Source organism: Solanum dulcamara, chromosome 12 (genome assembly GCF_947179165.1).
Source record: "Solanum dulcamara chromosome 12, daSolDulc1.2, whole genome shotgun sequence".
In the NCBI taxonomy this organism is placed as follows: domain Eukaryota; kingdom Viridiplantae; phylum Streptophyta; class Magnoliopsida; order Solanales; family Solanaceae; genus Solanum; species Solanum dulcamara.
The window spans coordinates 7,922,060-7,940,507 of record NC_077248.1 but is presented as its reverse complement, the minus strand read 5'-3'; the positions used below and the strand labels follow the sequence as shown (position 1 = coordinate 7,940,507).

At 35.5% G+C, this 18,448-nt stretch overlaps 2 protein-coding genes and 1 long non-coding RNA gene across 4 annotated transcripts; 2 read left to right on the top strand and 1 right to left on the bottom strand.

Annotated features, from left to right (window-relative positions):
- Window positions 1-1,859: 1,859 nt before the first annotated feature.
- LOC129877264 (uncharacterized) lies at window positions 1,860-7,731 on the bottom strand. Its single transcript, XM_055952752.1, has 7 exons — window positions 6,961-7,731; window positions 5,603-5,683; window positions 4,767-4,841; window positions 2,977-3,021; window positions 2,799-2,888; window positions 2,580-2,681; window positions 1,860-2,291 (listed from the first exon to the last, which is right to left on the bottom strand). Exons 1-7 carry the CDS (start codon window positions 7,483-7,485, stop codon window positions 2,109-2,111), a joined length of 1,101 nt encoding a protein of 366 aa, XP_055808727.1. The 5' UTR covers window positions 7,486-7,731; the 3' UTR covers window positions 1,860-2,108.
- A 692-nt stretch (window positions 7,732-8,423) lies between these two features.
- LOC129877835 (uncharacterized) lies at window positions 8,424-10,116 on the top strand. The gene is made up of 3 exons (XR_008763628.1): window positions 8,424-8,555; window positions 9,080-9,179; window positions 9,842-10,116. It is a non-coding gene; the product is annotated as an uncharacterized LOC129877835 (long non-coding RNA).
- A 1,335-nt stretch (window positions 10,117-11,451) lies between these two features.
- Window positions 11,452-15,676, top strand: LOC129876506 (serine/threonine-protein kinase STN8, chloroplastic). 2 transcript variants are annotated; one of them, XM_055951958.1, is made up of 4 exons: window positions 11,452-12,274; window positions 13,127-13,300; window positions 14,009-14,413; window positions 14,767-15,676. In XM_055951958.1, the coding sequence occupies exons 1-4, from the start codon at window positions 11,687-11,689 to the stop codon at window positions 15,100-15,102; spliced, it is 1,503 nt and encodes a 500-aa protein (XP_055807933.1). In that variant the 5' UTR covers window positions 11,452-11,686; the 3' UTR covers window positions 15,103-15,676. The 2 variants fall into 2 exon arrangements, with proteins under 2 accessions (XP_055807933.1, XP_055807934.1); XM_055951959.1 differs by lacking the exon at window positions 13,127-13,300.
- The last annotated feature ends 2,772 nt before the right edge of the window (window positions 15,677-18,448 follow it).

The following is an 18,448-nucleotide window of genomic DNA, read 5'->3' as shown; positions in this document are numbered from 1 at the left end:
AATATAATTCTTTCTAGAAAAATAGAGTAAAAAATATATTTTAAAATATTAAATTAATATTATACGTGAGGAAGGGATAAGTGATGTGAATAGTGGATGACCCCTTGGAGACGTTAGAAAAATATTCCACAAAAGAGAAGAAAGTTCCAATGATTTTTTGAGCCACAAAAAAAAAGTCATGGTGTAGTGGTCCTATATATAATTCAAATTCTTCTGCATAGTTTATTTAATTCTAGCAGATTAAATGCGTCACACACTTTCGAAACTCCCAGGAATATACTAAAGCCTCCACTTGGATTTTATTATTATTATTATTATTATTATTATTATTATTATTATATTGTATAATTCTGGTATTCCAAGAAATCTATGTCCCTAATTTAAAAAAAATAATGTAATGTTGGAGAGTTGTAGTTATTGTCAGAGTAGACAAATGGATGGATTGGATTGAAGTTGAACGGATAAAATAAATTAGATCTATATATAGGTTATTGTTTATACATGTCGAAAGTTTACATAGGCAGAGATGAGATGAGTTAAGAATTAATATGACTTATGATTTAAATAATGAATCATAATTCAACTCGTCTGACTTGATCCATCATTTTTACAACTTCAAATACAGTATCAAAAGGGAAAATAACACTTATACCAAAAAAGAAAAAATATTTATCTTTAAATGTCCTCTTACTTTCGTACCCTTTTTTTATTTTAAAATGATATAGTTTTATTTTATAATTTGCATACTGACGTCAACACTCTATATGATACTGATAGGCTATCAATATATCGACGGATTATCACAGATTATTAAGCCCAGTCCTATATGATATTGATATGGTATCAATATATCAAGGGAGTATCACAAAAAAACATATTTTTCTACTAATTTAGAATTTAATAAATAAGATTGTGACTTTAATAATTTTCTCTTAATTGTTTAATTTTTATTTCTTAAATAAAGAGCTCAATCCTATATGATACCGACATTGTATCAATATACCGATGGAGTATCATAGAGAATTAAGCTAAGTACGACATGATACTGATATGGTATCAATATACTGATGAAGTATCACAGAGGATTAATTCATAACAGTGATGATAACGTGATGTTGACGTCATGCGCGAAATAAGAAAGAGAAAATGGGGTAAGAGGATAAACAATTTGGGTCATGGGTCCATTAAGGTTAAATAGTTTGGATTGAGTGCAATTTGGGTAAATAGTTTCACAATTGAGTCTATTTTGTGTAGTTTTTCCATATCAAAAATACATTCTCGGAGGTCAAAATTGGGATCTATTTGGGTTGCCAGATATTTGATGAGTTAACTTAGACATGACGCACCTTCATATTACCAAAAAATGACTTTAGGTAAGGAGTGAAGGACACATATTAGGGTTAAAAGGTAGTACTGGTAGAGTATTGTCTTGCCTTGCAAGGTTTAGTATCTGGTGTAGGATTAGTTGCGCCCTTGTAGTTCTTGGCTTATATTGTTTATTGTATTTCAATTATCACACTATTTATTTGTCGTTATTGTTTTACTCCTGTAGTCTTTAAACTGCTTTTCTTATTAGCCATTATGCTTTCTTCACTATTCTTCTTTTCTTTTATTTGGATTGATGCACTTAAGCCGAAGGTCTTTCGGAAACAACCTCTTTACCTCCACTAGGTAGTAATAAGATCTGCGTACACTCTACCCTCTTCAGACCCTACTTTGTGAGATTTCACTAGGTATGTTGTGTAACTTAGACATAATTCAAATCAGCTCACTTATCAAAAATCAACTCTAGCCAAACCCATCAAAACATAAGCGGGCTACATGGGTTTGTGGCAATTTTGCCACCCATAGGCCATAGCTACTGCCATTGTGTCATAAAGATTACAAGAAGAAACAATAAATACAGATGGTCACCTTGGTCATACAATTAGCTCCATAAACTCAGAGGTATCCAGGATCTAGATCAACTGTGTTAGACACTATGCAAATTACAATCAATAATGTATATATTTAGCAACTGTGCAGAAAGTAGAAACAAAGATTTTAGAGGAAGGACAACGAATCAGTGTCCTTGTGGTGAAATGTACATTGTGAAGAAATCTAGCAGATTAAAAGAAATCCATAGGGAGGTCCCATTCATCGGCGAATTCTTTCATTTTCTTTCTTAACCTCTTTGCTGAAGATTTTTTACGGCTTCTGTTATACTCTGGCTTAGCACGCGTGTTTCTTAAGTTGGTGTAATCTTGCATTTCATCTGCAGAGTAAGCCATTGTCTGGGCATCCCAGAATCCCTGACAAATGTCATTACGAGACAGTTAGAACAATAAATCATTGCTGCCATCAAGCAGCACGAAGTCCAACTGTGGCTCAGCCACATGAATCGATTTTCTAATCAAGGAAAACAGGGAAGTATGGCGGGATAGGAGTGGTAGGGTGAAGAACTCGTCCGACTTGGTAAATTCAAGAGTCTCAAAGTACAGAAATCTATCCAGCACAGATAGAACTTTGAATAAAAATACCAAAAGGGAAGTGATTACTCCTCTAACATTGACTAATCGACCATGAACACTCCCATGTACCTTTGTAAGTCTTTGTAGGCGTGAGGCTGCAGCTTCTTGAACAACAATGGTATCTGATAAAACGTCGACCACATCCTCAACAAATAGACAATAGGTGCTCACCTGATATAAATCAAATTCAAGTGTCAAGCAGGTAACATAATACTTTTGCTAGAATGACAAATAGGAGGAGGTCAACAAGTAGCTGCAGGAAAAGAAAATTCATTTGTATTAACCTACCAAGGTGGATGGTATTATGGATATTCCTAAGGAATCAAGCTCAAGAGATTCTACTGCCCCTGAGTTAATATTGAAAGTATAGCCACGAACCTACAGAAAAATAATATTTGTTTTAGATAAAGTAAGCTAATCAAATTTAGACTAATACAGATACTGGAAAAATGAAGCAGAGAATCACCTTCCCAATATTCCGTTGACGTGGTGTTACAACGTTGTACCCCAACTGTACAAGAGATGTAAGAAAATTAAAGAAAGAAGCAAAGGCCATACTCGAAGAAAAAAGAAAAAGATGGGAAAGAAAAGATAAATAATGAGAGGTGGCAATTCCATAAGCATGAAACACTCTTCCAAATATTCACGCAAAAACCATGATTTTGATGAGGCAGAAAAGCTAGGAAATATAAATATCTGAGCAAGAAGGATGGCATACATTGGAATGTCATTCCTTTTAGTATCATTCCCAGTTCCCTTTCTCAGTCCACACTAGATTATCCAGACAAAATTAAAAGAAAAGGCATATGTGATTGTTGGTTCATATGTACAAGCTGTTTGATATTTTTTTAATTGATACAACAGAAATCTATAGATTAAAAATAAAAGACACACGAAACCCATTTGGAACTGAATATTAATCATTTTCTTTCAATGTACTATTAGTCATTTTAACAAACATTAGCATCAAATCCAAGAACTGATATTTCAGTGGGAAAATTCAATTTTTAAGGCATATCTCTTCCCGTTGATGCCTGAGCTTCGAAGGAGGCTCATATTGTCGACCAGGATGTGAGCCACTGATACATGGAGGCTGGAGCAGTTCATTAACAGAGAAAAGTATCACAATGCAACTGGTCAGGCATTATCCTTTACTTGCGGATCCTTCATCCCATTCCCATTAGTCCAAAGAGGGCCCTTCTGCGGTGCTTCAATCTCAATGTCATAGATTACAACAAATCTTTAGACTTGCCAGGATCAATTATAGTCATCTAACTAAGAACAGAGTCTAGGAAACTTTCAATGGACAAGGATGAACTCCACGAGTAAATAACCATATTGGTCTCCACCATCGATGTAATACCGATTTGGTTTTCAAACTATATTTTGTTCAGAAAATGTCCTCAATGTTCAAAATTAGTTTTTAAAATGGTCCTTGACCTTACCAACCTGAAATGTGATCAGGATGCACTTGATCTCATCGCTGGTAAAATCTTTTCTTAAAACAGTACCTCTGGTAAAAGCTTAACCAGCATTCAATCAAGGGAAATATTAGAAAAGAAACTAACCATTGATTTTTTCTTGTTATGAATTTAATTTGAATTTCAAATATATTCACATTCATCCAGAAATTGCCTTAAGCTCATTGTGGTTGAGTAGGGGTGAAACAATGAATGTCAAACATAAACCAATTAGTACTCACGTTTATAAAGAAAATGCCCTAATTCTATGGTGGCTGAGTTTGGGGTATTAAAAAAGAATGTCAAACATAAAGCAAGAGTTCTATATTGTTATTTACAATTCTAGCTTTCTTACCTTTATGTTTCTTCTTGTTTTCTTTTTTTCCTAATGATATATAGCTAATTGAATACCTAAGACTAAGCTGATAATTAACAATAGAGACCAATTTGATAATTTGCTCAACTCCAATTATAAGTAAAAATCAGTATTTAAAAGTCTTACAGGCAAATAAACTCAGTAGTGTAGCTGTGTAAACTTGACTATTAGCAAAATCCAATCATGAATATTTTTAGTTAGATAATTACAGGATTTAGGTTTTCATAACATGGAAATATGGAATGAATTCACATCATTATATCAGTTGCATACTTTAGCAGCATCTATGTGATGCCAAACGAGTTCGATGGAAAAGAGAGTTCTAGTGTATAGACACAGTCGGTTAACTGACCAGGAGCATGGAGAAATCTCTCCTATATTAATCTCCACAGGTAACCAACAAGAAATAAGAGAGCATACCAATGTCTGCAGTCCAACAAGCTTAAATTCATTTTCCATCACACTATCATCCTCAACAAGCACAACATCTCCTACCTGCAATGAACATTGAAAATATACAGTTAATAGCATCATAATCGGAAAGAAAGTAACAGGCAGATTAATTCAGTAACAGTCCAGGATACACAGAATACAAATTTTGGAATCAGAGAAAAGTTGAAATCTGAAAAGCTCATAAAGGTACCCCTGATACCAAACAGATTAAGGTGCATGACTTCTACCTCATTTGGAAAGAATTTCAGGATGTTTTGATGAAGTGGAGAATTTGAAGTACGTCTTAAAAGGAAAATTTCTTTTGAAACTAAAAATAAAGGAAAATCTCTTCAACTTCTGAAAGGCAAAATACTCTTCTAAGTTTAGCTTCAAATAAAACATAAGAAGCATAACCTATTCCGCACATTGTCCAAAATCATCCCCCCGCCCACGTGGGAGTTAACATCGTGCCTCAGTCCCAGAGAGCATTCTGGAACTATGTTTTGTATTATTATTTATTTTTTTCTTTTGAACAGGCTACAGTTAGCAGAATTAGGATCCCTGAAAGACTTGCACTATTATAAAAAAGCAGCTAAGAAAGGTTGTATCCTGGAACTGCAAACTCTATTCTTTAGACAAGTCTAATAATGATGATGAAGTTGTACAGGCAGTAGGGAATTCATAACCAAACCTTGATATATTCTACAAATGTCAGATTAATTATCTAATTCTATGTTGTATTAGTAAAGAAACAATCTTAAACGGTTGAATCACAAGCTTGAGATAGAAAAGTAGACCTTTGAAAGCTACAACTTTTATGTTACCTGTTTGACATCCTCCAGCAGAAACTTTTCCCCTTCACCAGAAAGTAAGTTTGGCCTCACTTCAACTAGGAAAACAATCCACTGTGGAAAAGGAAAACAGTAAGTAAATCAGAAGATAACACCTATTACTGAAAACAAGCCTCTCAAATCTCAACAACAACAGCATACCCCGTGAAATCCCACAAGTGGAGTCTGGGGAGGGTAGGATGTACGCAGACCTTACCACTACCTCATAGAGATAGAGAGGCTGTTTCCGAAAGACCCTCGACTCAAAAGTCACGACTCCAAGTTAGAGAGAAAAGTAATATATATAGCATAATGGCAAAGCAAAAAAATAAACAAAATAAAATAAAATAAAACCAAAAAATAAATATAAATATAAATAAATAAATAAATTTACAAGAAAAGAACAATAACGATAGTAAAGTAACGTGATAATTAAAGGCAATAACAACATAACTATAATGGCACACTAGACCTACGAACAACCCTAAACCAACACAAGGCAAAACGCAATTCTATCCCTACTAGCCTTCTACCTAATCCGCGACCTCCACTCCTTTCTATCTAAGGTCATGTCCTCGGTGATATGGAGTAGCATCATATCTTGTCTAATCACCTCTCCCCAATATTTTTTCGGTCTACCTCTACCTCTCCGCATAACCCCCAAATCCAACTACTCGAACCGGCTAACTGGGGCGTCGACACCTCTCCTCTGCCCATGCCCAAACCATCTCAAATCTCAAAGAGCAAAAATGTAGAAATTGAGTAAATGGACTTCTAAGAGTTGTTTGATAGCTGGTTAGAGTTATGCATACATTAGTAATACAAGGATTAGTTATGAAAAAAACTATGTATTATTTTATGGGGGGATTTCATGTATTAGTTATTCCACCTTCTATCCAATATAAAATAATACATAAATTCCCTCATAACTTATACATGTATTACTTATGCAGATTTCTAATTTGCAAACTAAACACCGTATTAATTTTATTCATGAATAACTTACCTGCCAACCAGCTACCAAATGTGTTATTACTTATATAGGATCTAATATTTCCATAACTCACATCCAAACCAGCTATCAAATGACCCTTTAAAACTATGAGGCCGGTCTATTACCAATTTCCTAATCAGTGTAAGAAATTTGTACATTGTCATTTGGTAGTTGGTTAGAGTTGTGCACATATTAGTAATGTAGAAATTATTTATGAGTAAATTTATGTATTATTTTATATATATATATTAGTTATACATGTATTAGTTAATCCACCTTCAATATCACATAAAATAATATATGTATTAGTTATATATATTTCTAAAGCAGATTAAAGTAGAAGGGTTGTGGAATGTACAGAATTTATATCCACCCAAAGCTGCGAAACAAACCCCAAGCTGAGAGCAGATTGAATGCTGATCACTTGCTTCGCAATCAAATTCGATCTTTTCATCATTTGCTTCTTCCTCCGCACAATTCCCTTTTCCAATCCCACATCTGTTTTCATTATCTCCTCTGCTTCTCTGCCCAATTCAAGAAACCCAACGCCTCTATCATCATCAATTCCTTTGCTGGGAGTTGGAATATCTGCTTGTTTTTCAATTCTTGAAGCTGAAATTACAGGAATTTCAGTTTCTTCCTTTTCTTTTAACCATAAATCGTCGAAAAAATCATACCCATCTGAACTACATAACTTGGGAATGTTCCTTTTCCCTTTCCCCAGTTTGAAATCCTCACTCTTGAACTCTGTCCTGTAAAATCCAAGTTCTAAATTGCGATGTGAGTAAGGAACACCATTGCTGGTCAATTTTGCACTAGTGAAGCCAAATGAAAACCAAGAAGAATGAGAAAAGAAAGTAGTAGGAGATAAGCAATTGCACATAGCGAAATTAGGGAAGTTTCAGTTTTCAGCTAAAATCTGATCCACCCGTCAGTCATGGCCATTCTTTTCAGTTTTCACTGTCATCGACGCCAGCTCCAGCTTCGAGCTCCTCCCTGCAGTTATCGCCTCTCCGATGTCTCTGACGTGCCCACTAATACAGTTGAAAAGAATTTAAAATGGAAATTGATTAAAAAAACACTCCTAAATTTTTGAAAATAAAATAAAAATACCCATTAATTAATTCAAAAATATCTTTGAATTATTAAAAATAGCATTGTTGTTAGCAAATTAGCCTTATTATATCGACGGGCGGATCTATGAGTGAACCTCCTCGTAAAAAATTATACAATATATATAAGATATTTTTTAATATATATTATATATATATGTATATATATGTTTTTAATTATTTGAACATAAGAATTAAGGTTGACTCAGTATGTGAGATCTAATATTTACTCCTAATAAAATGGGATAGAAATTTTATTAAATTTGAATAGAGAAAAAAATAAGATAATTTTTTCATCAATCTAATTTTTGGAGGATATACGATAAGTGGATAACAACATTTATAGACAAATATGTCTTTATGATAGGTAATTCTTGTAATGCCCCTAATTATATAAGATAGTATTCACACTTCGATGAGACATTCCTTAGTAAATATATTATGTTTTACTCACTTTTTATGAATTTGACATTTTGCGAGGTTTTAAAATTTGCTTACCATAGATTGTGATTGTAGTTTAGGAGATCGTATTGAGATATTTATGTAAACTACTAATTAAAATTTTCCTTTACATATAAATATATATACATATATGTATGCATTTGGGCTGTCCATTTTTACTTTTTGGGGCAAGCACATTTCTAGTAAGTGCTAGGTGATAAGTATCACCTTGGAAGACTTTCTATTACACTTGACTTTCTATTACACTTTCTCTCTCAATTTGGGATTCTCAAAGCCAATGAGACACTTTGAGCCCTCCCTCCAGCATAATTCCTCACAAAATTCACCAAGAAAACTTGTCCTTTCAATTAGAACTCAAAGCAGCCCCCCCTCTCTTGTGGTAAGTGTTCAAATCCGTTTTTGGATTATGTAGCTAGAAGTAATTCTTAAATATCTCATTGTGTAGACCTTTGATTTTAGTAAATAAATATGTTTTGAAAAGCTAAAACACGTACCTACAACTCTTATGTTTATGTTGGAGCATAGATCTGTTGTTATTAAGTCAAAAAAAGAGGATGAATCATAGGACAAGTTCTGTCTAGATTCTTGATTTTAAAATCCCTCATGTGTTCAGTTAGTGTTTTGATGATATTTTTTTGTACATAATATGTTTTGCGGTGATTTCTTTTGGGTTGCAAACTTAAGACATAGATCTAAAAGTTCCGTGAAGGGCATAAAGTCCAATTTTGATGTTCATTTTTAAAATTTAGATACAACTGGAGGTACTTGGCTTATCGAATTTACTGTTTTGGTAACATAATTCGGGTGAAAACATTCTAGGCTTATTTTAATGATAAATCTTATTTTATGTCAATATTATGGAGATTTTGGAAATTAAAGTGAGCATTTAATGGTATTTTCAAGGTTGTTTATATCGTGTACAAGTTGAGGAACTTGAGACACAGGTTGGTCTACGGTTTGAACTCTTGAAGTCGTGTTGGGTTGTTGTATGCTAAAGACTGAGGTTTGTGTATAAACTTGTACTCTCCTCTTGTTACCTGTTGGTATATTTGGAAGCCTATCTTGTAATATTGGTTATTTCTTGTTACTTTGTATTATCATGTTGGTATCTTGGAGACTTACAAGACACTTGTTTAACTCGCCCACTTGTACGGATTGCTCGATCATTGGATGTTCTTGTGGACTTTGTTCTTTTTGTGGCTGTGACTTTGTCACTATTGACATTCCTCTTGATTCGAACCCTTTGCCATCTTGATTATGGATTTTTAGTTCGTCTTAAGTATGGAAGTTGTCCATTTTGAGTATGAATTAGGAAACCATTTTTAACATGATTCTTGGTTCTCTTGATTATTGGGTCTTTACCCTTCTTGATACAGGGCTCTGGTCCTTCTTGATACTTGATCATATTTGGTGTGACGGCATGACATACATATTGGCGAAACTTGGTACTGAATCTTGTAAATGTGGTTCTATGAACTATAGACACTTAAACTTTTAAATATAGAACTTGATACTCATGATATATTTGTTGGCTTGATTTATTTATTATGTGTACATTTGTGCTACTCACGACTTGAGAAAATAAATTGGGGAACCTAAAAGGCTTCAAACTTGTAGTTTTGCACCACTAAGTTTTATGCTTAGCGATAGTTGTTTCTATCGTAGGAAATGTCCAAGAAGATGCTTGAAGTTGGCAATTGGAGATAAAGTTCTTGGGAGCTTTAAGGAAGATCACATTTGCATATAGGCATCTATATTTTGTAGTAGTTTTGGGACATGTATATGATTCATGGGGTGCTTGTGTATATGTATTTATTTGTGAGAGTTGATCCATTCATGACATCGTGGGTTGTAACTTAAAGTTGGTTGCTTGTTTTGTTATTCGGGGACATGTAAATTCCAAGTTTTATGATGCACTAAATTTACCGTTGAAGTTGAAATATTTGTATGAAGCATGAATTAGTTAACTTTGGTACTTATAAGTTGGTAGTAGTTATGACATGAATTGTAGTGATATGGAATGATACATTGATGTCTCGTAAATTATTTTCTTAAATTATTTTGAAAAGTCGCCCCGTCCTAATTGGAACTTTTATTTGATTTAATTCAGAATTTTTTTTAAAATGGCAAAAATATTACACCTTGAACTATTTTTAAATGGGCCAAAGTTTACTACTAGATTATATATTTTAAATGTCATGAGTATTATATACGGTCTCTTTTTAGATAATAGCATCCTCCCAAGAGGGTCGCTACAATTCTTAAATAAATAATCCTCATATTATATTGCTCATTGAATAGCAATCCATACATTATTTATTGTTTATACAATAATTTTCGTATTATATTCTCTACGTAACAATTTCAAATTCCCATGTAATAATTAACTAGTCTATCGACCACACGATCCCTAATGATCGAAGGAAAGAAATCCTCGACTTTGCATTAGAAGAGTAAGAAAAGTGCATGACAAGTCTCTTCCTTAAACCTCACCATCCAAACATGACCCGACTCTTGATCCGAAAGCAGGTATCAAATAGGTCTCACGTTGAATTATGAGTCGATTTTCGAGTCCCAAGTTGGGTTGGAAGTCGGTCTGAGTTAAGGCCACATCCCCGGTCTCGACTTCTGATTCGAGAATTAGGTATCGGGTTATCTAAGGTCTTGAGTTGGAACAAGAGTCTGGTCTCGGGTCCCAAGTAGGGGTTGGGAGTCTATCTTGATCAAGCTCACATCTCGAGTTTTGGGTCCCATGTCGGCAATGAAGGAACCAACTTTAGTTCAGGGGTTCAGCCGAACCCCCTTCGATGGAAAATTATATTATCTATACATAGTTAAAAATATTTTTTTATGCATCTATAGTAGATGTCGAACCTCCTTTGACTAGTTTGTATGTCTACTCTTCAGATTTTGAACCTCCTTAATGAAAATTCTGATTCCGCCATTGCATGTCAGGGTTAGGAGTCGGCATGAGTCAAGGTCAGATTCTGAGTCTCGGGATTGAGGTATGAAGTCGGGTCTCAAATCGGGGTTGGGAGTTGGGTTCACAAGTCGAAAGTTGGATTTGGGGTTCAGATCTCGAGTCGAGAGTTGGATTCGAGGGTCTAGATCGGGGTTAGTGTTGAATCTCAAGTTGGGAGTTTGGATGCGGAGGTCTAGGTTGTGGTTCGGTTGGATTCGAGTCGAGAGTTAGGTTCACAATCTGCGTCGGGTCACGGGTCGGGCCCGAGGCAAAAACGATTTTTTGTAGCAAACCTTGCATCCCTTTTCTATTAGCCAACAGATAATGCAAGAAAACAGAATACTTCGCGCTTTTGACAATGATAATCAAATCTTGTTGTCTAGAGATAGCATTGTTGTTTCGTCATGCTCCACACATCTATACCGAGAAGATAAACCTACGATCTCCACGTGGACAAAATGCTACCTCTGCTGACACTAACAGTGAAGAAAACACACTCCCCCCATAAAACAACCAACCTGCTGCAGCTTTGAGCAAAATATTCTTCAATGGCGTCTCCATTTTTCCCTTCTCCTACTGCTGCAGCAAGTTTCCATCAAGACCCTAACCTCATTTGCTACTCACCCTTAAGACCCATTTCGAAAAGCTACTACTTTTGGTCTTGCACTAAACATTCCAAGAGAAACAACACCATTACATGCAGTTCTTTCGTTGATGAAATTTCTGTTAGTTTGGACAATTCTTTGTCTCAATTCCCAGTTTTTCAATCTGGGTATGCCCAATTTGATAAATTTACTGGGGAATTGCCGGAAGAACAGAGATTAGGGCTGTTAGTTTTTGCGGGTCTTACTTGGATTTACTTGACGGCTAGACCTGGGGTTTTAATTGGTGCCATTGATGCGTATATTTTGGCACCTATTCAAGTGGGGTTGGATAGTTTGAGTGGGAAAAGGAATTTCAAGATGAAAGATTTTTTGATTGGGGATAGGTTGGGTGAAGGTTCATTTGGGATTGTTTATTCTGGGGTCATTGTTCCCAAGAATGTAAATTTGGAGGAAACTGTGAGGAAAAGAGGATCATCAGTAAAATCAGTTATTACAGATCCAAGATTCAAGGAAAAGGTCATTCTTAAACAGGTAATGAGGTGATTTCTCCTTTAAAATTCTCCATTTATAAGCATTGTTTGACTGATTTGGCTGCATAAGTTGTATCACTTACATGCTTTGTGTTATTGTCATTAAGCTGGTATTGCGAAGCAGGCTAAGCATTTCTTTCTTATATATTCCCTGCATTTCATTTTATAATGTAGGTATTTGTCTGGATACAAGAATCAAGAAAGACTCTTGGCACATACTAGAGTACTTTTAGAAGATTTAATGACATTTCATTCATTAATAGTAAAACAGGAAATTAAAGTTGAAGAGTTTCAAGTACAAAAATATGTTTTTTTTTTCTTTCGGGAAAGGATTAAAAAGACATATAAAATGAAACGGAGGGACTAGCTAATTCTGCCCCTATACTGCCTAACCTTTAAGCTTATCAAGGTTTTAAGTTGTGAGTGTTTTGGTTGTAAATATTTTAGCCTTGTTCTGATTATGCCTTCCACATCATATTGATTTGGGTTATTTCCTTCCATAAATCTTGATTAGATTGTTGTGTCTTCTATTAAATTTTAATCTGGATTGCGTCCAATGGTCCTCTTGTTTTGTCACAACTATATAGTTTTGTTGGACCCTCCTTTAATCATTGTTATTCCTTTTGAGTGTGTGGTACTACTCAGTGTAAAATTCATTACTATAGTGATATCAGTTGCTCCTCTTGGCCCGTGGTTTTTTCCCCCTTATTTAAAAGGATTTCCACGTAAAATTCTTGATGTATTATTTTCCCGTTTTATTTCTACTATTTGGACCATATATTTTTTTTTTGTTAGTCCGCATTTTCCAACACATCCTTCTCTAGCAACAATTAGTTTATTTTTCAATTTATAGGTAAAGATTGGTGTTCAAGGTGCTGCAGAATGTGGTGAATTTGAAGAATGGTTCAATTATAGGCTATCAAGAGCAGCTCCTGAGACATGTGCAGAATTTCTTGGTAGCTTTGTTGCTGAAAAAACTAACTCCCGATATACTAAGGGTGAGAAATGGCTTGTCTGGAAATTTGAGGTACTTTTTCGTTGGAACTATTCATGACGTTTAGACTAGCTGCATGGCTGCATCAACATATATTGTTCAACATCAGTAGGAATACATTACATTGATTTCCCAGTAAAAGAAGAAAAAGAATAAAGGGTGTGTTGATGAGAGGAGGTGAGACCTATTTCTCCATTTTCTGACGTTTGAATCTTCAGGTATTAAAAATGTAATTGTTGTCCAAAGCTTATAAAGGACATGGGATTTATAAGAATCGGATTTTCAGCATTCAACTCTTAGCACGGATGTTAGGGCAAAGGCTATAGGTAACCAGTTGCAATTAGCAGTTACCATATCCCCTTTTTCCCATAAGAAACTTACCTCGCAAACTCATTGTCTTTGAAGCCACTTCTACAAAGTCTTCCTGAATCTCATCATCCATCCTATTACTTCAACCTAAGTTGCAGTCATGGTTGCCTGGAAATGCTATCAAGTCTATTTAAGCAGTCCCACTCTCCTCCGTCCTATGTATAGTATATGGAGTCTTCCCAAGTTTGGGCACATAAAACATTAAAGCTACGTGGCAATGTAATCATCTAATTCAATTTTACTAACTGCCTTGATGCATACTGTTTTCTATGATTAGATTTTTGATTGTTTTCCATATTTCTGTTTGGTTGAATTGTATCAAAACTTGTAAGATGGCAGCTGCATCCGTAATGTAGGAACTTCATGTGACAGGGAGATCTGGACCTAGGTGATTACATGAAGGATCGCAACTTCCCCTTGAACATAGAATCTGTCATGTTTGGTCGTGTCTTACAAGGATTGGAGTCAATTCAACGGAATGCACTAATTATCAAACAAATCATGCGTCAGATTATTACTTCCCTTAAGAAAATCCATGACACCGGTATAGTCCATAGAGATGTAAAGCCATCCAACTTAGTGGTCACGAAAAAGGGACAAATCAAGCTGATAGATTTTGGGGCAGCAACTGATCTTCGGATTGGAAAAAATTATGTGCCTGACAAGGGCCTACTTGATCCTGATTATTGTCCACCTGAACTCTATGTAATGCCAGAAGAAACTCCAAAACCACCACCAGAGCCAGTTGCTGCACTTCTTTCCCCAATTTTATGGCAGGTATCCTTCTATTACACGGTTTTTATATTGCTTTTAACTCTTCCTTCATTGCCGAGTGTCTATCAGAAACAAGCTCTTTAAGGGTAAGGTATGCCTACACTTTACCTTCCCCAAACCCTACTTGAGGGATTACACTGGGTTTGTTCTTGTCGTAACTCTTCCTTCATTGTAAGCTTGACAGAGAAGATGATTCTACATGTAAGTATAGCAGAAAGGAAATAAGAAAGACTAAAAGCATGTGTCAACTCCATTTACTACATTAGATTTTCAGTCTTTTGGAAAGAAATCTGACGATGATGTTACTGCAGAGTTCATGTTTTAAACTTATAGCAGGATAACTCTTGTTATTGCAGCTAAACAGTCCTGATCTCTTTGACACATATTCTGCTGGAATAGTGCTTATGCAAATGGCAGTACCGAGCTTAAGGTCTACAGCAGGCTTAAAAAACTTCAATATGGAACTAAATGCGGTTGGATATGACTTGAATAAATGGAGAGAAAAGACTAGGATGAGGCCCGATCTCAGTATTCTTGATCTCGACTCTGGTAGAGGGTGGGATTTGGCTACAAAACTTATTTCAGAGAGAGGTGGACGTTTATCTGCTGCTGCAGCTCTTAGACATCCTTATTTCCTTCTAGGTGGTGACCAAGCTGCTGCTGTTCTCTCAAAACTTAGCTTCTCAAAATAGGAGAACGACTTGATGATGCTAGTACAACATGTTTTTTGTGGAGTTGTTCACACTCCATTCATGCAGTTTTCTCGTCTATCAATACTCTAGATGGCTACACAGGTATCAAGTTTCTTTTCCTGATGAACAGCTGCATAGAGTCATGAAATGGTTCCAAACCCGAAAATAAAGAGATGCTAACAGGGGAAAATGACCTGCTATTCTTTAGCTCTTTCTGTTGGATGGCATTATGGCCAAAGTATTTATAAGATCCAGAAGGATATTTGTAGTTTACTCTTATTGGTAAGGTAAAGAAATATAGAAAATCACACACATTTACTTCTAACACTTTGTTGAAGGACAGGAAGAACTTTCAGCTTGTACCAATCTAGTTCTTTTTCCCTGCACGGCGAGCGCCATCAGTTAGAAATGTATAAACTTGAATAGCTATAAAGATCACCATTTGCAGAGCTGCAAGCAGTTATACTTGTCTCTGGTTCATTATCTTTGTAAACAAATGACATGACCAGTAACTGGCTGGCAGAGTTTGTATATGAATTCTTGCTTGTATTTCTTATACATCAGTATTTCTTTTCGGGGCGTATTGATCCTTGTAGTTTATACAGCTAGGCTCGGGCATCGAGCTGGCCCAAGTAGAGTTGAGGTCAACCAACCCTACTTTAGCAGTACCAAACTGAGTCGAGCCCGACCTTTTTTATAGTAACTAGCTGGGTGAGCCTTAGCCAAGCCTAACCAATTTTATTTTTTTGGGGGTTTTCCACCTAGTGTCCGGTGCTCGCATTGGAGTTCTGGCTGAATTCGAATCGCGCAATGCAAGGCCCATTTCAGGGGTGGCGCTCCCAACAGGATTTTCTTCTGAGTAGAGCTGAGTCCCAACTTATAGGTTGATGTCTCCTCAAATAAGCCTTGGAAGAAAAGAAGGAAATCTAACACGCGGGTTCGGGACAATGTAGAAGCAAGGAGTGAGTACCAAATAACACGGTAATCAATAAGTAAGCCAATAAGACAAGGTAAATCTAGATAGAATATGAGAACTCCTTCCATTTCAACCGAACCACCATAACTACAACCTGCACAGAAATCGCCCAATCTAATGTTCACAATGCACAGTTCACAAAGCTTCGTAATCATAGTTCAAGCATTACAACTCACTAATCACAAGTATCACATTATCAATCACAAGTGTCAAGTTCATAACACACAAATATCAAGATTATCATGCACAATCAATAATCGGCACTCATGGGGAACACCTTATTCCTATGTACTTTCCAGTAAAGACCTCGACATCAATCACACTTGCCAGAAATGATCTCTTCATCAAAAATACTCACCGACAATGACCTCGACCTCAATAACACTAGCCGACAATGACTTTGGCATTAATGCACTTGCTGACAATGACTTTGGCGTCAATGCACTTGTCGATAATGACCTCGGCATCAATACACTCGCCGACAATGACCTTCGCATCAATAACTAGGGGTGTGCAAAAATCGAATTGATCGATAAACCGAATCGAAAAAGTGTTATTGGGTTATTAGATTAACAGTTATTTAATGATTTTATAAAAAATATTATTGGGTTATCGATTCGATATTAGTTTTATAATATTAGGTTATTGGATAAATCGATAATCTATTACTACTATAATAATTTACTATTTTAAATTTTTACTCATACATAAATATCAAAGTATCAAACAAAGATATTAATATAATCACTATATTAGATTATTAGTATCCTACACAATTCACAATTCACACTATATTTATCCTTTAGGCGTTAGTATTACTTTAGGTTCACAATATCAAAATATAAAGAACTAAGAATGACGGCGGCTACGGTTTGCAACGACAACGACAAGTGTTAGGGATGGCGAAGATTGTGAATTGTGAGTATTCACAACAAGAATGTCTGATTTGCTTGTTTCGTTGTATGCATATATCACGTCAAATTGTTAGAGAAGTCGTATATTTGTTTTGAAAGCATTTTCTTATTGGTTAAACCGAAAATTGAACCGTTAAAGATCAAAAACTGATAAACCAAAAATCGACAACAAATATCTTATTGGTTTGGTCATCGGTTAGGCATATTTAAAAATAAAAAATCGATAAACTGAACCGATAATACTTAATCGAACCAAACCGATCGATACACACCCCTATCAGTAACACTCCCTGATAATGACCTCGACAACAATACACTTGACGAAAATGAGCTAGACATCAATACACTCGCCGACAATGACCTCTACATCAATACACTTGCCAACAATGACCTCGTCATCAATACACTTGCCGGCAATGACCTCGACATCAATACACATTTCGGCAACAACCTAGGCAACAATAACATGTCCATCTCATCATCGTGTTCTAGAACTAATACAAATAGGCATGTTCACACAATAATAAGGAAAAATGACAAGTTCAAGTACTTCACAATCACAACAAGCTATCAAAGCATTCCTTCAACTACACATCAATATTGACAACACGATAATTCACACTTTTCAACACAACATTATCAACACATTGCCTTTTTTGGTAACCCCATTCAATAATTAAGGTTAATTCACTTGAGTAGTTAACCCATCACCTCATTCCCATTACTCCCCCAACACATACAAGAAAGTGAATTCAAGAATTTTACAAGGTTTACAACGTTTTAGAAGTTCACTTGCCTTAATCAATCACAATCAATCCAAAACATGAGCTTTTCCCTTTCGAGCAGTAGCCAAATCAACACGATCCACTCACATGAAGTATTCACAATGAGATTCTGAAACTAACAATACCCATATCACACAATTTGAACAAATGAGTCAAAACGGCTTAAAAACCCGATTTCAAAAATGAGGTTTGAATCCAAAAATTGTTACATAAATATGTTACACATAGCATTTGGAATTCATTGGTAAAAATCATTTCGAAGATGGGTTGTGTTCAACTCAAAATCATCATTTTTCTTTGAAAACTCAAGTTCTTGAAAACCTCATTTTTGCCAATCAAAATTTCAATTTTTGATGTTAAAAACTTAAAATCATTACTAATAATGGGGAAATGAAGATTTAAGGTCATAAACACTTACTCAAGTGATTCACTTCAAAAAGCCTCTTTAAAATCGCCTCAAAGAATTTTCCAAATTTCAAAATGAGGAAAAATGGAGTTAAGCCCTGAAACTCATGCCAAAACCCCCTCAGAAGTCGCGAAAGCGGGTTCAGGGTCGATTTCACGACACCCTCTTAAACAATCACTTGATCGCTTTCGCGATCCCCGAAATATCAGTCCCCTTGCTTTCACGATGGGTCCTTCGCTAAAGCGAAGGTCGCGAAAGAGGTTAT

What these genes read in the sequence shown, in the direction of transcription:
- LOC129877264 (XM_055952752.1), bottom strand. Translation starts at nt 7,485, where the DNA reads ATGTGCAATTGCTTATCTCCTACTACTTTCTTTTCTCATTCTTCTTGG. An exon ending in TGCTGGAGGATGTCAAACAG is followed by an intron (nt 4,842 to 5,602) that starts GTAACATAAAAG and finishes TGTTCATTGCAG; the next exon opens with GTAGGAGATGTTGTGCTTGT. An exon ending in GTCAACGGAATATTGGGAAG is followed by an intron (nt 2,889 to 2,976) that starts GTGATTCTCTGC and finishes ATTTTTCTGTAG; the next exon opens with GTTCGTGGCTATACTTTCAA.
- LOC129876506 (XM_055951958.1), top strand. Translation starts at nt 11,687, where the DNA reads ATGGCGTCTCCATTTTTCCCTTCTCCTACTGCTGCAGCAAGTTTCCAT. An exon ending in AAAAGGTCATTCTTAAACAG is followed by an intron (nt 12,275 to 13,126) that starts GTAATGAGGTGA and finishes TTCAATTTATAG; the next exon opens with GTAAAGATTGGTGTTCAAGG. An exon ending in TTTCCCCAATTTTATGGCAG is followed by an intron (nt 14,414 to 14,766) that starts GTATCCTTCTAT and finishes TTGTTATTGCAG; the next exon opens with CTAAACAGTCCTGATCTCTT.